This window comes from Dipodomys spectabilis, unplaced genomic scaffold, assembly GCF_019054845.1.
Source record: "Dipodomys spectabilis isolate Male_0828 unplaced genomic scaffold, ASM1905484v1 ptg000018l, whole genome shotgun sequence".
Lineage (NCBI taxonomy): Eukaryota > Metazoa > Chordata > Mammalia > Rodentia > Heteromyidae > Dipodomys > Dipodomys spectabilis.
This window is the reverse complement of record NW_024870695.1, coordinates 5,527,820-5,549,750: the sequence shown is the minus strand read 5'-3', so window position 1 is coordinate 5,549,750 and position 21,931 is coordinate 5,527,820. Positions and strand designations below refer to the sequence as shown.

Here is a 21,931-nt window from a genome sequence, read left to right as displayed (position 1 = left end):
GTCAATATAGTTCTTCATTGATTTTTTTTCTGCATTCTAGCTAAGAATGGTGGCATAATGATATTCATTTCAGTGTTTCATTGTTTTTCTAAGTTAATTTTATTGTCTCCAGCTTTATATTAATTGCTTTTTTTTTTCTTTGCCAGTCCTGGGGCGTGACCTCAGGGCCTGGGCACTGTCCCTGAGCTTCTTTTGCTCAAGGCTGGCACTCTACCACTTGAGCCACTTCCTGCTTTTTTCTCTTTATGTGTTACTGAGGAATGGAACCCAGGACTTCAAGATTTCTTTTCTCTCTCTTTTTTTTAAATCAGCCTTGGGACTTGAACTCTGGGCCTAGGTGCTGTCCCTCAGCTCTTCAGCTCAAGGCTAGCACTTTACCACTTGAGCCACAGTGCCACTTCCAGTTTTCTGATTGGTTTATTAGAGATAAGAGTCTCTCGGACTTTCCTGCCCAGTCTGGTTTTGAAAGGTGATCATCAGATCTCAGCCTCCTGAGTAGCTAAGATTCTGAGCCACCAGTGCCTGGTATTCTTTTTTTTTTTAGTCAGTCGTGAGGCTTGAACTCTGGTCCTGGGCACTGTCCCTCAGCTCTTTAACAATTTATTTTCTTTAAAATCATGAGATACTGCCGAGTACCAGTGGCTCATATCTGTAATTCTAGCTTCTCAGGAGGCTGAGATCTGAGGATCAAGGTTCAGAGCCAGCATAGGGAGGAAAATCTGTAAGACTCTTTATCTCCAATTAACCATCAAAAGGCTGGAAATAGAGCTATGACTCAAGTGGAAGAGCTAGCCTTAAGAAAAAAAAAAACAAAAAAATTCAGAGACAGCACACTGAGTTTAAGCTCTAGGAAATTAATAAATTAAAAATAGTAAGATAATTAATATTTAGAAGTAAATAGTTTGGGCTGCTCAAAAAGAAACTTAAAATTAACTCTAGTAACCTGGATGATTATTTAATAAAGTGTTCCATTAGGTAGTTTTTACATGGCTTCAGGGATAACATTGATACTGTTTTTATTTTTATTTTTTTGAAAATTTTGGAATTTTATATTGAAGATTAAAATCTATAATGCAAAAATATATTGTACAAGTCAACAAGATTAATAATAGGAAAAGATGAGCAAAAACTCTATGTAGTTAAGTTATAGAAAACAATATTTGAATTCAGAATAAACATACAAAAATGCTCTTATCAGAAAATCCAGATATACAAGTATGAGCAATAAAATTTGATACTGTTTTTAAACGTGCAAGCAGTTTATATATGACACTACTAATGATAAAACTGAGTTGGCAAAGAATTTCTAGATAGAAATTAATCATAGACAATCTTTTTCAGTTATGCTTCTCTTGGTCTTAATATCCAGAAATGGCTTGGTATACCCAGCTAACGACCCCATGCAGAGTAAATGTGTGTTATATAATAAAGAAGCACATCTCTTCTGTGATTCTGGACAGTTTAGGCTGACAGAGATGAGCACTTCCATATAGGTCAAACTAGTTAAATATAGAACAGCCACTTTTGAAGGCTGTTGCCAGGGGCTCAATAGCATCAGCTCTGTTTCTATGGGGAAAGACTGCAGATTTTTTTTTTTTTTAAAGCTAGAAGCCAATGAATTCAAGAGGATTGTCTTGTGGAAATGTAAATCCTTTAGTAAATGGTTTATTGATGACTCACCTATATTAATCTGTGAACATTAATCTTAACATCCTTCCTTACTTGTTCCTAATTTATTGCAGTAAGAGTTTGCCTTTATTTAACTAGTGCACCTGTAAAATTTAATGTTATTATCCTGACTGGGTTGGGAGGGGAACTGATGACAGTTCACAAGATTAGTAAGGCCGTGAAAAGGTCAGAACTGTACTGAATTATGTTTAGGACAGATTGACCTGTGATCATTTAATTAAACACAGTGTTCTTATTGTCTTTGGAATCTCTATCCACATAGGCTATTTTTGATGTCGGACTGAGAAGGGAGTTGTGATTCTAGCAACATCACCATTTTTTCAGTCACAAACAAGAATATTCTGATTTTGCGTTGAAGATGGCAAAAAATTAATTATAGCTTTGGCAAAGCTAAGCTTGTGGTTCCAATTTTTCATTACAAGTAATGAATGGTTTTTGGTGTGGGATTTTTTTTTAAGGAATAAGCTATCATGTATCATTAGATGTCCATTGAGTAAATAATGATATTGAGAAATTTGAGAAATGAAATTTATATTTTTTTCAGGGTTGAATTTAATTTTTAAAATATTTGTGGAAGAAGCAGGGTGCTAGTGGCTCACATCTGTAATCCTAGTTACTCAGGAGGCTGAGATATGGGAATCACTGTTCAAAGCCAGCTGGGGCAGGCTTTGAGATACTTATCTCCAATTAACTATAAGAAGCAAAAGTGGTGCTGTGGCTTAAGTGATAGAATGCTAGCCTTGAGTGAAAAAACTAATAGACAGTGCTCAGGTCTAGGTTCAAGCCCCAGTACCAGCAAAATAAGGTCTTTTTCTAAGGATTGTCTCTGTTCTCATTTTACTTTATGGAAAACTCATCAGTTTCTATATCAAATAAGTAAATATTAGTGGATATTAATCATATTCCATTTCTTTACCCAATTTTCCTATTCCTAATCACCTTCTGAGTGGAGGTAACTTTTAACTATTTAAAATGACAAAGGAAACATCAAATCTACTGTTTCTGGGATTATCTTTCCACCAGAAGTCAAAGAAAGAGAGGAAGTTGCCCCTTGCTGATCTGATAAATATGAATTGTTTCAATTAGTGAGATAGACATATAAATTCACAGCTAATTTTAGATTAATTGCTTTCTACTTACATAGTTACTCAGCATATAACACATTTCTGTTTTATGGCTATCCAGTATGAGGTCCTGGAATGTAATTTTAGTTTGCAGAATTCTGAGAGTACAGTTCTTTAAAAAAGCAACAATTGTGATTGTTATACTTGCTATATTTATTAGTCAAAATGGAATGAAGTTAACCTGTTGAAAGCTTTATTTTTGCTTTTTTTGTAAGTTTGTTTCATGATACAATCAAATTATGACCTTTAACATAATTTCTTCCCTTAATAGCTTGGTGCTAACAGTGGTTTGCACATCATCATCTTTGATGAAATTGATGCCATCTGCAAGCAGAGAGGGAGCATGGCTGGTAGCACAGGAGTTCATGACACTGTTGTCAACCAGTTGCTGTCCAAAATTGATGGTGTTGAGCAGCTGAACAACATCCTTGTCATTGGTGTGTTTTCTTTTGTTTAAAAAAGTTGTATTCTGGGAGATGGGAAGGAATGGGAAGGGGAAACAAAGGAGGAGGCTACAATGCTTGATAAGAAATGTACTCATTATCTTGCCCATGTAATTGTAACCCCTCTATATGGTATTTTCACAATTAAAAAAAAAAGAGTTGTAGGGGCTGGGAAGGTGGCTCAGTGGTAGAGCGCTTGCCTTGCATGCGTGAGGACCTGGGTTCAATTCCTCAGCACCACATAAGAAAAAAGAAAAAAGCTGGAAGTGGCACTGTAGCTCAGGCGGTAGAGCACTAGCCTTGAGCTGAAGAGCTGAGGGACAACTCCTAAGCCCAGAGTTCAGGCCCCACGACCGGACCCAAAAAAAAAAAGTTGTATTCTTGGGCTGGGATGTAGCTGTAGCTCAGTGGAGTGAGCTTCAGATCCTGCATTGTCATTATAGGCTCTTGTTCTAACTTTTTATGTAGTAAGTTTCTTCTTATGATGATTTTGGGCAGTGGGAAAAGGAGGAGTTGCTACTATTTTTTGAAAGTTGAAAGCACTGTCCTACAAAGCAAGGAAGGGACTTTAGAATCAAAGAGATCAAGTTTACTTTGCCCACTTCCCCTTTTCATAGGTTACTTATACTAACTGAATTTTAAATATTGGAAAATTTCATTACAAAATCTCTTGATATTTTCATTTAGCTCAGATTGCAAACAAATACCTGTTCTATTTCATAATAATTTGGTTCTATTTCACACTTATGAAATGTTCTATTAGCCTGTTAAGCAAATGACTATTTTTTAAATTAATTTATTAATTTTTGTGGGTCGTGGGGCTTGAACTTAGAGCCTGGGAACTGTCTCTAAGTTCCTAGTGCTCTACCACTTTGAGCCATCGTGCCACTTCCCATAAGTGACTATTTTTACATATACTGAAGGGACACTTTTTTTCTTTTTGAACTGTTGTCATTTGTTTGCTGTATTGACATCTACCTTCAGGAATGACCAACAGGCCAGATCTGATAGATGAGGCTCTCCTTCGACCTGGAAGACTGGAAGTTAAAATGGAGATAGGTAAGCAGATCTGTTGCTGGTGTGTGTGTGTGTGTGTGTGTGTGTGTGTGTGTGTGTGTGTGTGTGTGTGTGTGTGTGTGTGTGTGTGTGTGTACACGTGTACGTGTGAAAGAGAGAGACAGAGTACTATCTATATGGCATTCAGAGTTCATTAACAGAATAGTGTCATATAATTTAATGTTGACTAGCAGAAGTTTACATGCTTATCTAGAAGGAAAGCAGTAGATTTATAATAATTTCCTCTGATGGGCTCATAGGCTAGCAAACTGTCTATTTTATTTTTAATTTAATCAGGCTTACCAGATGAGAAAGGTCGACTACAGATCCTTCACATCCACACAGCAAGGATGAGAGGGCACCAGTTACTTTCAGCAGATGTGGACATTAAAGAACTGGCAGTGGAAACCAAGAATTTCAGTGGGGCTGAACTGGAAGGTCTTGTTCGAGCAGCGCAGTCTACTGCTATGAATAGACACATAAAGGTCAGGAAAATTGATTAATACATTGGTGTTTATAGCTCTCTAAATACCATATTGTCATGCATCCTTTTGCCTTCAAGTATGCCAATACTAGGGTAATATTGACTTTTGTTTGGGAAGAGAGATGGAATAAGAATTAATTGCTGTTGGGCACTGGTGGCTTACAGTTGTAATCCTAGCTTCTCAGGAAGTAAAGATTAGGAAGGAGCCGGGCTACAGTGGCTCATGCCTGTAATCCTAGCTACTCAGGAGACTGAGATCTGAGGATCGCGGTTCAAAGCCAGCCCGGGCAGGAAAGTCCATGAGACTCTTATCTCCAATAAACCACTGGAAAACTGGACATGGTGCTGTAGCTCAAGCAGTAGAGTGCTCACCTTGAGCTGAAGAGCGCAAGGACAGCGCCCAAGCCCAGAGTTCAACCCCCACAACCAACCAAAAAAAAAGATTAGGAAGATTATGATTCTAGACCAATGGAGGCAAAAAGTTTGTAAGACCTTCATCTCAACCAATAGGTTGGCACATTGGTATGCACCTGTCATCCCAGCCATACTATAGGCTAAGCTTGGGAGGATTATGGTTCCATATAGCTTGAGCAAAAAAGTTAGCAACATTTCCAGCAGAAAAAAATTGGACATGGTGACATGCCAGCTATGACAGGAGCACTGTAGTTCAGGCTGGCCCAGACAAAGAACTAGATAGACCTTATCTCAAAAATGACTACAGCCAGCCGCTGGTGGTTCACAGCTGTAATCCTAGTTACTCAGGAGGCTGAGATCTGAGGACCAGAAAACGGGAAGTGGTGCTGTGGCTCAAGTGGTAGAGCGCTCACCTTGAGCTGAAGAGCTGAGGGACAGTGCCCAGGCTCAGAGTTCAAGCCCCAAAACTGACAAAACAAAAAAACCCCAGCAAGTCATTATGTCAAAAAACGAACTTAACAACTTTGGTGGGGGGTGAGGGGGATGATCAGGTGCGGGAAGGGGAGGAGTATGGGAAGGGATGGGAAGGGGAAACAACAAGGAGGCAACAATGCTTGATAAGAAATGTACTCGTTATCTTGCCCATTTAATTTTAACTCCTCTGTATGGTATTCTCACAATAAAAAACAAAACAAAAACAAAACACTACAGCAAAAAGAGCTGGAGATATGTTTCTGGATAGAGTGCCTGCATAGCAAATGTGAAGCCCAGAGTTTAAATCCTATTACTACTTTAAAAAAAAAAGGTGGGGGTGGGGGGGTTGGAAGAGTGTAGAAGGAGGGAGGGAAAGATGGAAGCAGAGAGGGATGGAAGTTGATCCACCCACTGCCCAATCTTCAGAGTAGCTAGAGGGACAGTGGTAACATCTGCCAGACTGTGGCCACCAATTCAGCTACCTTAGGTCTCATCTGCCTTAGGCTACCACCATGTGACACATGTGAAGTAAAGACATTGAAAAGGTTTCTCAATTTTTGCATTAAGTTGCAATAAGTCATAGGAAGTGAGCTATTATATTACTAGAATTACAGGGCAGCTTCATATACCACTTGCTATTTTTTAGATATTTGGCTGGACAATACAAAGGCTATAATAAATCTTGACCTCTTCCTTCAAGGGCCTCAGAACTAGGAAATTGACATGTTTGCAAATTAGTGCAATCATGTTACAGATGTTTGGGTAAAAGGATATATGGGAACGTTATTTCTCTTCTTTGGGTTTTAGTTATTACCTGAAGGTAGATGACTCCCAGATTTCTGTCTCATCTCCTGAAAGTATCTTTCTCCCTCTTTTCAGATTCACACTAAATGCTCCATCGGGATGTTTTCTTAGTTTCAAATTGAATATTCTAAAACCAAATTCACTTTTTTTTTGTCAGTCATGGGGCTTAAACTCTGAGCCTACGTGCTGTCCCTCAGCTCTTCAGCTCAAGGCTAGCACTCTACCACTTGAGCCACAGCGCCACTTCTGGTCTTTATTGGAGATGAGAGTCTCACAGCCTTTCCTGCCCCAGCTGCCTTTTGAACCATGATCCTCAGATCTCAGCCTCTTGAGTAGCTAGGATTACAGGCATGAGCCACCAGCGCCGGCTTCACTTTCTTTTTTCTAATTTCCTTTCAGCTTGTTTCCCTATTTATCCCAATTTTCCAGGCTTAACATGTCACAACTATCTCTGATTCCTGTTGCTCTATATCTTACACAAAGTCTTTGCCAGTATTGACAGTTCAGTCTTGATGCAGTATCTTTCAGCTCTCATTGTCACCACCTACCTTCTCTTTGACAAACCTTTCTGTGTCAGTTCATTCTACATCATGCCAGCCCATTGTCTGCACAGCAAAGTACATATTTCTTAGCTTGGACTTTAAGGTCATGTAGATCTGACTATCTGACCTTTCTACATGTTTTCCTGTTTTTCTCCATACACTTCAGCCAAACTGAAATACTCACCAGTTATCAGACATTAATTTACTTTTTCAACTTCTCTGCTCTTTACCCTTTTTCTTTACCTGACTCACGATACCCTTTCTTCAACCTTTTTCTCATTCTTCCTTCTAAGAATGATGTACTGTCTTTCTTCTTGAAGGAGCAATATACAATTGTGATTCCTCCAATTGACTGTGAATCAGAATAGGTTGGTTTGATTTCTACTGTTTGCTGTTTACTTTGTAATGAGTTAGAGCTACAACTGCAAATAAGTGAATTGCCTTTTGTTGTGTAGCTCAAAATTTAACCCTCCATAGGCACGATTATAAAGTGTATGCTACATAAGGAGTGAAAAGATATCAGTAGTCAGCTTAAGAAGATCACCTCCTCGGGCTGGGAGGGTGGCTCAGTGGTAGAGCGCTTGCCGTGCATGCCTGAGGCCCTGGGTTCGATTCCTCAGCACCACATAAGAAAAAAGAAAAAAGCTGGAAGTGGCTCAAGTGGTAGAGCGCTAGCCTTGAGCTGAAGAGCTGAGGGACAGCGCTCAGGCTCAGAGTTCAGGCCCCACAACCGCCCCCCAACCCCCCCCCAAAAAAAAGAAAAAAACAAAAAGAAGATCATCTCCTCCTGAGGAGTTTTCTGGGTGAATATGAGTGGCTCTTAGTAGGCAGAGGGAACAAGGGCATAAATAGCACAATGTGTTATAGTAAGTTAGTTTTGCTTTAGTATGGAGGTTAGGGGAGGGATGTTGGAGAGAGAGACATTGTTTGGGATGAGTTAGGAGAGCAAAGCAAGGATAGAGCACAAAAAGCTTTTATACTCTAGGAAGTAGGTCTTTATTCTATAAGGAGTGCTAAGCCATTGAAGAGTTTTAAGAATAGCACTGACAGAGTGTTAAGACATAAGATCCCTCTGGCAGCTGGGTCGAGTGGAGTATTTAGGGGAGTGGAGTTGGTGACACAAAACTAGAGAGAACTTTTATAACAGATCAGGCAGGAAATAACAAAAGTCTAAAGAGTTAGGCTGAGTATGTTGTAGCTGCTTGAGTGTATCCTGTCATTGGTTCTAGACCAGGAATCAACAAACTATGAACCACATCTAGTCAACCACACTGTCTGTGAATAAAGTATTTTTTTAAATGCAACCATGCCTATTAATTTATGTATTTTTGGTGCATTCATGCCACAATGGCAGAGCTGAGTGTCTGCAATTGAAACTATATGACCTACAAAGCCTGAAATATTTACTGTCTGCCCTTTATAGAAAAGCTTTACTCAGCCTTTTTCTTGTCTTTAAGTCTATATCTCATTCATCTCTGAATTTTCCACAATACCTCAAATGGATCTAAATATTAAGCATATGGTAGGTGTTCAATAACTTTTTTTTTTTTGCCAGTCCTGGGGCTTGAACTAAGGGCCCAGGCACTGTTCCTGAGCTTCTTTTGTTCAAGTGTAGTATTCTATCACTTGAGCCACAGTGCCACTTCCAGCCTTTTCTGTTTATGTGGTACTGAAGAATTGAACCTGTTGCTTCATGCATGCTAGGCAAGTACTCTACCACTAAGCCACATTCCCAACCCCTCAATAACTGTTCAAAATGAATAAATCTATGTAAGTATTCTTTTTTTTAATACTGTACAGAGGGGTTACAGTTACATTAGCAAGGTAATGAGTACATTTCCTATTAAGCATTGTTACCTTTTCCTTTGTTTTTCCCCTACCATGCCTTCCCTCCCACCTCCACAACTACTTCTCCCCCACCCCCCCATGTAAGTATTCTTGGTTAGTCAGTATGAGTTCTAATTTCCTTGCCTAGTAGATAGAAATGACTGTTTTGGCCCATATTTTCCTAAATGTTTGGGTAATATAGGAAGGGTATTTCATTCTTGACAGAATGGATCCATTCATCCATGCAGGTCTGATTTTTTCGTTCTTCCTCTTCTTCATAAAAAATGTTTTAATAAAAAGTAATGATAAGCCGGGCGCCGGTGGTTCATGCCTGTAATCCTGCACTCAGGAGGCTGAGATCTGAGGATTGCAATTCAAAGCCAGGTTAGGCAAAAGTCTATGAAACTCTCACCTCCATTTAACTACCAAAAAGCCAGAAGTGTAGTTGTTGCTTAAGTGGTAGAGCACAAGCTTTGAGCACAAAAGCTTAAAGTCAGCACCCAGGCCTAGAGTTTAAACCTCAGGATTGGTGCGAAAGTTGGGAGGAGATTAATCTTTCAAGAAAAATTAATGTTATGAAAATTATTTTGTACTATTCCTTTATCTCATCATATGAGTGAGTTTAGATATAATTCACAGTAACTATTTACTAGTTAATATGATTTTCAAATGCATTATCCACTAGGTCTGTATATGATTTAGTCATTTGTCATGCACAATACATAATCTTTCAGACTTGGAGGTAAGAAGTAGTGAAAATAATTGTTATTATTTCTCTTACTGTTTTCATGTGATTGAATTCCCCATAAGCTTCAGGGGATATATACTGATTTGTGATCAATACCTACTCTACCACACAAAACAGCTTCTAATTTCCCACAGTCTCTATAGAATAGCCATGCAGGGCACCTGAAGGAAGAGAAGGATAAGACACTAATCTCACCATCCAAAAAGAAATACTATTACATTTATTTTTTTAATCTACATTTTAAAAAATCCCAATTGTCAGAAGGTCTTCGACCTTTTGACAGAAAACACCCAGTCTTTTACATTTCCTGTGGTTCTAGATATTCAATGCTACTCATAGTGATTGATAAGTAAATGTTTAAGTTGAAATTTATGACTTAAAGTTGGCTAAAACTAGGAGTGGAGATGTTATATGCTTTCTTCATAGAATAAAATACAGTATAAATTTTATTTTGCTTCCTTTGGAAAAGTTCTAGGCTTAAACAAAGATTTCATCATGTAGACAAAAAAGACTTACCTATGTTTTTGATCGGCTAAAATTCCTATGGCATTTGATTATTTTTATCTTGAAATAATTTCTACTTCAGGTAGAGAAGAATCTTAACCTTAAATTTATTCTATAATCTGTTAAAAAAAATAAATTGAGGACACACATTCACACACACACACACACACACACACACACACACACACACACACACACACACACACACACACACACACACACACTTTATAGAACCAGAGCTCTTGAGTTATGTTTGCAGAACCTTAATAAAAATTATTTCTTATTTTTTGTAGATTTGATTGATTAAGGTCATTCTACCCTTAATTTAAGAGGAATGATAAGAACTTTGAAAGGTCAAATTTTAAAGGTTATGAAATTTAAGGGTGACCACTCAATATTTGCTAGTGTTGAAATACAAGTTTATGAGTTTCTGCAGGTAAAAGCTGAAAGATACTGCCTTCTCTGCATTGATTAGCTAGCCAATCTAAATAACTTACAGAACATACCTTAATACTTGGAACAAACCAAAAACATCTTCTGAATAAGCAAAAAAATCACGATTGTTGACCTATTAAAAATAAAACTAATAATTTTGATAAAATAGTAAACATTGGCTAAGAAAACCCTTAGAATATTTATTTTAATGAATGAGTAGAAATAATTTACCACCAAAATATTGGTTATTGACACGTAACTTCTGAAATTGCTGGCGTACTTGGAAACAGCTTGTTCTATAATAAATCCTTTCCTTAACCATCTTAATTTTTTAATTGGCAGATAGTAATTTGATTGATAGATAGATAGATAGGCTATAGTGTGATTGTTAAATCCATGTAAACTCTGGATTATCAACTTTGATCATTAGAGTAATTTGGATTACCCCATGAATTATGCCAAATACCTTAATTTGGTTATTAGGGTAATTGGCATATTCATTACCTCTCACTTCTTCACTTTGGGAACATTCAAAATCCTTTCTACTAGCTGTTTTGAAATATACAACTAGTTATTGTCAGCCACACCTACCTTTCTGTGCTGTAGGACATTAGAAATTATTCCTGCTACCTAACTGCACCCCTGTGCCTTATTAATCATCCTCTCATAACCAAGCATCTGATAACATGTTTTTTAAAAATAATTTAGTGTGCGTGCGTCCGTGTGTGTGTTTGTGTGCGCGCGCGCGCGTGCACATTGTCTTTCTGTGTACCAGTGGTCCTGGGTGCTGTCCCTGATGAGCTTTTGTTCAAGGTTAGCACTCTACCCCTGAAGCCTTATCTCTACTGGCTTTTTTTGTTGTTCTTCTTCCACCTCTTCCTCTTCCTCCTCCTCCTCCTACATCTTCTTTGTAGTTTATAGGAGATAAGAGTCTCACAGACTTCCCCGCTTGGGGCTGCCTTTTATCAACAATCTTCAGCTCTCAGCCTCCTGAATAACTAGGATTATAGGCTTGAGCCACAGCACCTGGCTCTAATTTCTTTTTAATGAGACAGTGTCTCACTGTTTGTCTTTGGCCTCAAATTCACAATCCTCCTATCTTAGCCTCCCAAGTGCTGGGATTGTAGGAATGGACTATTGTTGATTATTCTGTTCTCTTCTTTTAGGGCCCACATGTGAAAACATGCAGTGTTTGTCTTCCTGTTCCTTAACACTTAGTTAAAAGGAGGCTGAGAATGTGGCTTAGTGGTAGAGTGCTTGCCTAGCATGCATGAGGCCCTCGGTTCAGTTCCTCAATATCACATACATACACACAAAAAAATAGGTAAATAAAATTAATTTAAAAAATAATTAGTGAAAAGATAAATTTCACATTATCACAGCCATAAAATCTTTCAAAATTTTTGATAAATGTTGAAACATAGACAAGATTTTTTTCTCTGATGTTGCTATTTGTGTTTCTATTATTTGAAACCAGTTTTACTCTAAACAAAATACAAAATATCATAGCAAAAACTTAAGGCTAGCTGGGAATAGTGGTACATGCTTATAATCCCAACACTCAGGAAGTAGAGACAGGAGAATCATCTCTGAGATCAGCTTGTACAAAATAGTTAGACTCTACCTCAAGAAAAAGAACATCCTGAGAGCTGGGGATTTATGGGGATGTAGCTCAGTGGTAGAACCTATGGCTAGCATTTGTGAAGCCCTAGGTTTAATCCTCAGCACCCCCTAATGAGGCTGGTAGCTGTGTGTGTGTGAGAGAGAGACAGAGACAGAGAAGAGAAAGAGAGAGAGCTTACAGCCTGAGTATTGTCTCTGAGCTTTTCTGATCAAAGCTAGTGCTCTACCACTTGAGCCATACCACCACTTCTGGCTTTTTAGCAGTTAATTGGAGGTAAAAGCCTCACAGACTTTACTGTCTGAGCTGGTTAGGAACCTCAATCCTCAGACTTCAGCCTCTTTAAGTAGCTAGGATTGCAGGCATGAGCCACCGGTACATGACTTCTTTTGAGATTTTGAAATGATTCTGTCCAAACACATGACTCCACTTTGACCTAAAAATATGGACTTTGTAGTCACTTTTCTTAGATGTATCAAAAAAATTAATCAGGTAAAATTTTTATAAGGGACTTTAGGAAGGAAATTCTATATATCCTATTTCTTTTTCTTTTTTTTGGCTCCGGTCATGGGGCCTGAACTCTGGGCCTGGGCGCTGTCCCTCAGCTCTTTTTTTTTTTTTTTTGTCGGTCGTGGGGCTTGAACTCTGGGCCTGGGCGTTGTCCCTCAGCTCTTCAGCTCAAGGTGAGCGCTCTACCACTTGAGCTACAGCGCCACTTCTGGTTTTCTGGTGGTTTATTGGAGATAGGAGTCTCACGGTCTCTTCTGCCCGGGCTGGCTTTGAACCGCAATCCTCAGATCTCAGCCTCCTGAGTAGCTAGGATTACAGGCGTGAGCCACCGTGCCCGGCTATGTCCCTCAGCTCTTCAGCTCAAGGCTAGCACTCTAACACTTGAGCCACAGCACCACTTCCGGCTTTTTTTTCTTTTTGCTTATGTGGTGCTGAGAAATCGAACCCAGGGCCTCATGCATGCAAGGCAAGCACTCTACCACTGAGCCACCTTCCCAGCCCTGAAATTCTCTTTTTTTTTTTAAATTTAATTTAAATTTTTTTTGTGAACATACTGTACAGAGGGGTTACAATTACATGGGCAGGATAATGCGTACATTTCTTATCAAGCATTGCAGCCTCCTTCTTTGTTTACCCTTCACATCCCTTCCCTACCTCCCCCCTCCCCCTCCCCCTCCCCCCCCAATCCGCGCCCCCCCCCCCCCAACCTTGTAAAGCTCGATTTCGACATGACCTTGTACTTCTCATTGTTGCAACAGGTCCACCTGTATCCTTAAATGACTTGTTTTTCCCCATCTCCTCCACAAGTTATACTGACATCAAATATAGTGAAAGCAGGGGTTATACTGTGGGGGAGGGACATACAAAGCAACAAAGAGATAATCTTATAAATGCGTTAGAAACAAATGCATGAAATAAAAAAGCATTAAAATACATATCTAAGGGTTCATTTTCCTAACATCACATTATCTGACCTTTTGCGCTTGACTCATACATATACTAGATGTTGCAAATAAGGGAAACCATGGGACCTATGTTTCTTTGGGCCTGGCTTACTTCACGTAATATAATTTTTTCCAAGTTTTTCCATTTCCTAACAAATGGGGCAGTGTCATTCTTTCTGATGGAGGCATAGAATTCCATTGTGTATATATACCACATTTTCTTGATCCATTCATCTACTGAGGGGCATCTGGGTTGGTTCCATATCTTAGCTATGGTAAATAATGCTGCAATAAACATAGTTGTGCTGGTAGCTTTAGTGTGGTCTTGTTTGTAAACATTTGGGTAAATGCCCAAAAGTGGGATTGCTGGGTTATAGGGGAGCTCTGTGTGAAGTCTTTTCAGGAACCTCCATACTGCTTTCCAAAGTGGTTGAACAAGTTTACACTCCCACCAACAATGAAGTAAGGTTCCCTTCTGTCCACATCCCCTCCAGCATCTGTTGTTGTTAGAGTTCTTGATTATAGCCCTTCTAACCGGGGTGAGGTGGTATCTCAATGTTGTTTTGATTTGCATTTCTTTTATGGCTAGGGAGGTTGAGCATTTCTTCATGTGTCTATTGGCCATCCTTCTTTCTTCTTCAGAGAAGTTTCTCTTCAAGTCTTTAGCCCACTTATTTATTGGACAGTTGTTTCTTTGAGGATTTGTTGTTGGGGGATGTAATTTTTTGAGTTCCAAGTATATTTTAGATATGAGTCCCTTGTCCGTTGTATGGCTAGTGAAGATCTTCTCCCAATCTGTGGGCTTTCTATTGATCTTGTTAGCTATGTCCTTTGCCATGCAGAAGCTCTGCAACTTTATGCAATCCCATTTGTCCAACCTTTCTTTGATTTGTTGTGTTTCCGGGTCTCTATTCAGAAAATTTTGGCCAGAGCCAAGGAGACCCAGGGTTTCTCCTATTCCATCCCGTAATGTTTTCAGAGTGTCTGCTTTGACTTCGAGGTCTTTGATCCATTTGGAGTTGATTCTGGTGCAGGGTGATATATAAGGATCTAGCTTTAGTTTTCTACAAGTACTTAACCAATTTTACCAGCACCATTTACTGAAGAGGCTGTCTTTCTTCCATTCTATTGTTTTAGCTCCCTTATCGAAGATTAGATGGCGATAGGTCTGTGGGTTCATTTCTGGATTTTCAATTCTATTCCATTGGTCCTGAGGTCTGTTCTTATGCCAATACCAAGCTGTTTTGATTACTATGGCTTTATAGTAGAGTTTGAAATTTGGTATTGATATTCCTCCAGCAGTGTTCTTTCCGTTGAGGAGCATTTTTGCTATTCTGGGTCTTTTATTGTTCCATATGAATTTTTGGATTGCCTGTTCTATTTCCTTGAAGAATGAGGTTGGAATTTTGATAGGTATCGCGTTGAATTTGTAGATAGCCTTGGGAAGTATTGCCATTTTCACGATGTTAATCGTTCCAATCCAGGAGCATGGGAGGTTTTGCCATTTTCTAAGTTCTGTTTTGATTTCCTTTTTCAAGATTTTAAAGTTTTCATCATAGAGGTCCTTCACTTCTTTGGTTAAATTAATTCCTAGGTATTTTATTTTTTGTGGCCAGCCCTGAAATTCTATATATCCTAATGTCTTATTAACACCTCTAGGTTTATATAAGTATAAAATAAGGTAATGTGATAAGATGAAATGAGATAATATATCTATATGTATAATATATATGCATACTTTACATATAAGGCATATTATATATACTTTATATACTACTAAGAAGTATAGAGACATATAATATGAATTACCATGATACTTTGATGGAAATATTTTTCATTATTTTTTTCTTATAACTTAGAGATGCCAAATAAATGTGATTAATATTTCTCTAATTCCTAGTATGTGCCAAAGAAAGTCCTATTAATAATCAAAATGCTACTTGTTCTACTTAAGTAGAGTATTTGCCTATTAACATGTTACTTGCTTTTTTTTTTTTTTAAGTGTGGAAGTTAACATAGTTTCAGTGGTTTTTGTCTCCTTGTGTTGGGAGGTTTATCCTCAGATGGTATTCAGAGGTGCTGTGAACCAGAAAAGGTGGCACCCTAACTTGAGGTCATTAGGGATGCTGGTTATTTCTCCTGGGACCTTAGTTAGTTCTAAAGAGACTGGTCTCATGCAGACCTCTGGCTTTTTTTGGATATGGGAATTCTTCTTCTTGCATACATTTTTGCCATCTTCCACTTGGCCCTTGGTAGACACCACATCTGTAGGACTTTCCACATGCCAAACTGCAAGCTAAACAAATCTCTTCTCTTTATAAAGTCTGCTAGTCTCAGCCATAACACAGTGTTACAGAAGTCATACACAAACACATTGTATTTGTAAAAGCTTCAGGGATGCCAGATATCAAAGGAGAAATGAGAAAGACTGTCTTTAACGTCACTTTCCTTTCCCTCTCCAGTGTTAGCTGTATTCATAATATATATTTATGTACATATGTGTATACTTTTTTACAAATGCTCAGTGTTCTACGTTATTACTCTATATTTAAAAACGCAAGATCTCTAAGCTGCACAGCCCACAGTAAGTAAATAAGACTCTGTCATTAAAAAAAAAAAGAAAAAAATGCAAGAATCATGAGGCAGGGAATTTGTTTTATTTCATGTTCTTTAGTTCCTAGGGTTCGCAATAAATGCAATGAATGAATATTTGTTCAATACATAGATTATTTCTGATTGTAGCCATTAAAATATTGTTGGGAAAATGTTCGCCTGTGCCTCTGTATGTAATAGAAATGTCATTTTTTAGGATGACCATCAAAATGTGGTTTTAAGCCAAGCGCCGGTGGCTCACACCTGTAATCCTAGCTACTCAGGAGGCTGAGATCTGAGGATCTCGGTTCAAAGCCAGCCCGGGCAGGAAAGTCTGTGAGACTCTTATCTCCAATAAACCACTAGAAAACCAGAATTGGCACTGTGGTTCAAGCGGTAGAGTGCTTGCCTTGAGCTGAAAAGCACAGGGACAGTGCCCAAGCCCAAAGTTCAAACCCTACGACTGACCCCCCCCCAAAAAAAATGTGGTTTTAATGCATAGATATATAGTCTCCAATACTGCCAGAAGAGGAGTCCTACCAGTTTTTGTTTCTCAGAAAGTTTCTAGTTTTTCTTCATCTTCTAAATTTATTTGTTTATTTGTTTTTGTGCCAGTCCTGGGGCTTGAACTCATGGCCTGGGCAGTGTCCCTGAGCTTCTTTTGTTCAAGGCTAGCACTCTACCACTTAAGCCAGAGCTCTACTTCCAGCCTTTTGGGGGTAGTTTATTAGAGATAAAAAGTTTCACAGACTTTCTCATCCAGGCTGACTTTGAATTAGAATCTTCAGTTCTCAGTCTCTTGAATAGCTAAGATTACAGGCATGAGCCACCAGTGCCCCACCTTTCTCTTCATCGTTAATGCACAGTAAATTTTCTCCAGTATACCTAGACTGATGTGGATTTCTTTCCATTTATCCCAATCAGCACCTATTGAACCCTCAAACTGCCATACACCTTTCATCAGTGAAAAAACAAAATTATGAAAAATCAAAATGTGTCTTCTTTTATTGCTTTGTCTCGATTTTATTTCTCACTGTTTCTGAGACCATTAGGTCAGTTAAAACTGATATATGTTCCATACATTTTAACCTTTCTCTCTCACTTCTGTTTTTTCGTGGGATTTGGAGCACAAAAGGAAAGGAATAATATGAGTTCTCTTTTCCATCTTGATCCACTTTCCTGACATAGTTTTTATCCCTCAAGGCTGAGTTTTTTATTTTAATGTCTGTTTTGTCTCAGCAGACTGTTCCTAAAGGAACATGACTCACATTTTATAACATTGATGGAAGGTTGATATTTGCCTAATATGCTTTTATTTTATACTGAGGTCATTTTTGGAAGATGCCTTTTTTAAAAAAAAAAAGCCATTATGCCAGTTTAAAAATGAGATTCTTGCTTTGTGCTATTGGTAATGAGCCCAGACACCTTAACGAACATGTTGCTATCTTAATCACTCATCAGGTCCAGGCAGCTCCAAGTGCTGATAAAGACCTTGATGCTTCTCCAGATGTCTTTTAAGTGTTAGCTCCAGGTGCAGTAAGTAGAATATTTGGAACTGGCATGGAGGTTCTAAAGTAGAATCTATGTTGAAGTTTCAGGTTCTTGGTCTCCTAATGATTTATTTTTTGGCCAGTCCTGGGGCTTGAACTTGGGGCCTAGATGCTGTCCCTGAACTTCTTTGGCTCAAGGCTAGCTACCACTTGAGCCACAGCGCCACTTCTGGCTTTTTCTGTTCATATGGTACTGAGGAATTGAACCCAGGGCTCATGCATGCTAGGCAAGCATTTTACCACTAAGCTACATTCCCAGCCCCTAGTAATGATTCTTAAGTCTGAGTCAAATCATTTATGGCACTCTCCAAAACAATAAATGCCTGAACCATTCACTGGATTTGCTAGCTCAGAATCTTGAGGGGTTAAGGCTGGAATCTATTTGTCTTTCAAAGCTCTAGAGGTTATTTTCATGTTCAGCCAAGGTTGTGAGCCATTTTTATCCCCTGTATATTGTTTCTTCTTCTTCTTTCTTCTTCTTCTTTCTTCTTCTTCTTCTTCTTCTTCTTCTTCTTCTTCTTCTTCTTCTTCTTCTTCTTCTTCTTCTTCTTCTTCTTCTTCTTCTTTCTTCTTCTTCTTCTTCTTCCTCCTCTTCTTCCTCCTCTTCTTCCTCCTCTTCTTCCTCTTCTTCTTCCTCTTCTTCTTCCTCTTCCTCTTCCTCTTCTTTCTTCTTTCTTCTTTCTTCTTCCTCTTCCTCTTCCTCTTCTTCCTCTTCTTCCTCCTCTTCCTCCTCTTCCTCCTCTTCTTCCCCCTCTTCTTCCTCTTCTTCCTCTTCCTCCTCCTCCTCCTCCTCCCTTCTTCCTTCTTCCTTCTTCCTTCTTTTTTGTTGGCCATGGGACTTGAACTCAAGGCCTGGGTGCTGTTCCTTAGTTCTTTTGCTCAAGGCTAGTGCTCAATCATTTTGAACCATAGTGCCACTTCTCACTTTATGGTAGTTAATTGGAGATAAAAATCACACTGACTTTCCTGCCTGGATTGGCTTTGAACCTCAATCTTCAGATCTCAGCCTTCTGAGTAGCTAGGATTACAGGCATGAGCCACCAGTGTCTGGTTGTATCTTCTTGTATAAAGAATTCCATGTCTTAGTTATTGTAAATAATGTTCTTTGTGAACATTAAAAATCTCTTGAAGACCCAATTTTCAGATCTTCAAGGTGTCTAGAGGCCATATTATTTTATATCCCCATCAATAGTATATAGACAGGGGCTGGGAAGGTGGCTCAGTGGTAGAGCGCTTGCCTTGCATGCCTGAGGCCCTGGGTTCCATTCCTCAGCACCACATAAGCAAAAAGAAAAAAAAAGCCGGAAGTGGCGCTGTGGCTCAAGTGGTAGAGCGCTAGCCTTAAGCTGAAGAGCTGAGGAACAGCTCCCAAGCCCAGAGTTCAGGCCCACGACTGGACCCAAAAAAAAAATAATATATAGACAGTCCAGTTTCCTTCCTTCCTTCCTTCCTTCCTTCCTTCCTTCCTTCCTTCCTTCCTTCCTTCCTTCCTTCCTTCCTTCCTTCCTTCCTTCCTTCCTTCCTTCTTCCTTCCTTCCTTCCTTCCTTCCTTCTTTGCTTTTCTGTGCTGGGCCTAAGCACTGTTCCTGAGCTCCTTTTGCTAAGGCTAGAGCTCTACCACTTGAGCCACAACTCCACTTTTGGCCTTTTTGATAGTTTGGTGGAGATGAGAGTCTTACATACTTTCCTGCCCAGGCTGGCTTTGAATTGTGCTCCTCAGCTCTCAGCTTCCTGCCATGAACCACTGGCACTTAGCTCAGTTTCTCTATCTCTTGTCAAAGCTTGTTTTCTAGGGTTCTTTTTTTTTTTTTTTAAATATTAACCACTTTAATGGCTGTGAGGCAAAATCTCATTGTAACATTTTGTTTTCTTGTTTGTTTTTTGAAGCAGAGTACCCCTTTGTAGCCTAGGCTGCCCTTAAACTTAGGAACTGCCTGTCTCAGCCTCTCAAGTGCTGGGATTATAAACTTGTACTACCACAGTGTGCTCATTGTAGTTTTGATTAGCATTTTCCAAATGACTAGTGATATTAAGCATCTTTTTGAGTGCATTTAGACATTGTGTGTCTTTTTTGGAGAAATATCTGTTTAAGTCCTTGTTTTTTTGTCATTGAATCTTAGGAGTTCTTTATATATTGTGGACATGAAATCCTTTTAAATACATATGATTTACAAATGTTTTAAAGTTTTTTGTTTTTATTTTTGGGTTTTTGCCAGTCCTGGGACTTGAACTCAGTGCCTCGGTGCTGTCCCTGAGCTTTCTTTGGCTCAAGGCTAGCACTCTACCACTTGAGCACAGAGCCACTTCTGGCTTTTTCTGTTCATGCGCTACTGAGGAATCAAACCCAGGGTTTCATGCATGCTAGGCAAGCACTCTGCCACTAAGCCACATTCCCAGTCAGTTTTGAGTTTTTTGGTATGTGAAATATCTTCAGAAATTTCATTGTTAGGCTGAAAATGTTTCTGGATATTGAAAGTCCTTCTGTTTTGTTTTCATTTCCTCCTAGGCCAGTACTAAAGTGGAAGTAGACATGGAGAAGGCAGAGAGCCTGCAGGTGACAAGAGGAGACTTCCTTGCTTCTTTGGAGAATGATATCAAACCAGTGAGTATGCATACTAAGCAACATACAAACCAAAATAATGATGATGATTATTATCATTCAGAAGAAAAATAAGTTCCATTTCACCTTTTTTTTTTTTTTTTGTCGGTCATGGGGGCTGAACTCTGGGCCTCAGTGCTTCAGCTCAAGGCTAATGCTCTACCATTTGAGCCACAGCTCCACTTCCGGCTTTTTCTGCTTATGTGATGATGAGGAATCGAATCCAGGGCCTCATGCATGGAAGCACTGTACCACTGAGCTACCTTCCCAGCCCTTACCTTATATTAATATTAAAATTGTCCCAATCTAAAACCTCTTACAGTAACTGAATATGGTGATTAACTGGTACCTAAATATTTCTCATAATAAGGAGCTCACCTTAGTATAAGGCAGTCCATTAAATCTTGACTTTCTAATTATTAGTTCTTTATATTAAAGTAGTAGTTTTCTTATTGGTTTAAACTATAGAAACCTAAATTCAGTCTGTCTTCTTTATGTTATTTATTATTTTTTATAACTAACTCTCTTGTCCTATCCTCTCTTTCACCTTTTCTTCCCTCCTTTAAGGCATCCATTTTTCGTTTTTGTTTTTGTTTTTTTGTGTGTGTTTGAATTCTGGGCCTGGGCAGTGTCAGCTCTTCAGCTCAAGGCTAGTGTTCTATCTCAAAGAACTCTTGTGGTTCACACTAGTAATACTGGTAGGAGGTAGAGTATCTCAGTCCAGACTGAGGCTGGCTTTAGGCCAAAAGCTTATGACCCTATTAATGCAGCCCTGAGTTCAAACCCCAGTACAGCCAAAAAAGTCTTAGTACTAAATCAGTCACAGTTAAAGTTTAGCATACAGTAGTTAGTATCAGATCACCAGCCAACCCCCCTGCCCCCCCCCCTTTTTTTTTCCAGTTCTGAGGCTTGAACTCGGCTTGGACGCTATCCCTGAGCTGTTCAGTTCAAGGCTAGCACTTTACCACTTTGAGCCGCAACACCACTTCTGGTTTTCTGGTGGTTAATTGGAGATAAGAGTCTCACAGATCTTAGATTCTTGATCCTTATTCAGATCTCAGCCCTGCTAGGATTACAGGTGTGAGCCACCAGAGCCAGCACACTAAACCATTTTTGTGTTTGTATGTGCCGGTACCAGGGCTTGAACTCTGGACCTTAGGTTTTTGCTTTTTCATTCAAGGCCAGAGCTATGCCATTTGAGTCACACCTCTACTTCCAGCTTTTTGTTGATTAATTGGAGCTAAGAGCCTCAGGAATTTATCTGCCTCAGCTAGCTTCAAAGTGTATTTCTCAGATCTCAGCCTTGTGAGTAGCAAGGATTACAGGAGTGAGATCCCTAGTACCAGGCTCTGGAAAATTATTTTGTAGCAAAGTAATAAAGACATGAGAACTGAATACTATTTCAGAGATTATTTTCTATAAAATGTAAGTTCTAAAGAACATATATCCACATCAGGTATCCAGAAATTGACTTTTTGAGGCATATGATGATCTTTTAACAAGTTGAAGTTCTCAAGCTCTATAGCCTTTACACTTACAATGGGCTAATTCCCTACTAATTTATTTTCCTG

General features: G+C 39.0%; 1 protein-coding gene across 1 annotated transcript in view; it reads left to right on the top strand.

The window, feature by feature from the left end:
• Positions 1 to 21,931, top strand: part of Nsf (N-ethylmaleimide sensitive factor, vesicle fusing ATPase) — a 150,252-nt gene that overhangs the window by 78,741 nt on the left and 49,580 nt on the right. The window contains exons 10-13 of the mRNA XM_042673632.1: positions 3,085 to 3,250; positions 4,241 to 4,315; positions 4,610 to 4,797; positions 20,268 to 20,363. Coding sequence (XP_042529566.1) covers positions 3,085 to 3,250; positions 4,241 to 4,315; positions 4,610 to 4,797; positions 20,268 to 20,363 — 525 coding nt within the window. The remainder of the gene's footprint in view (positions 1 to 3,084; positions 3,251 to 4,240; positions 4,316 to 4,609; positions 4,798 to 20,267; positions 20,364 to 21,931) is intronic.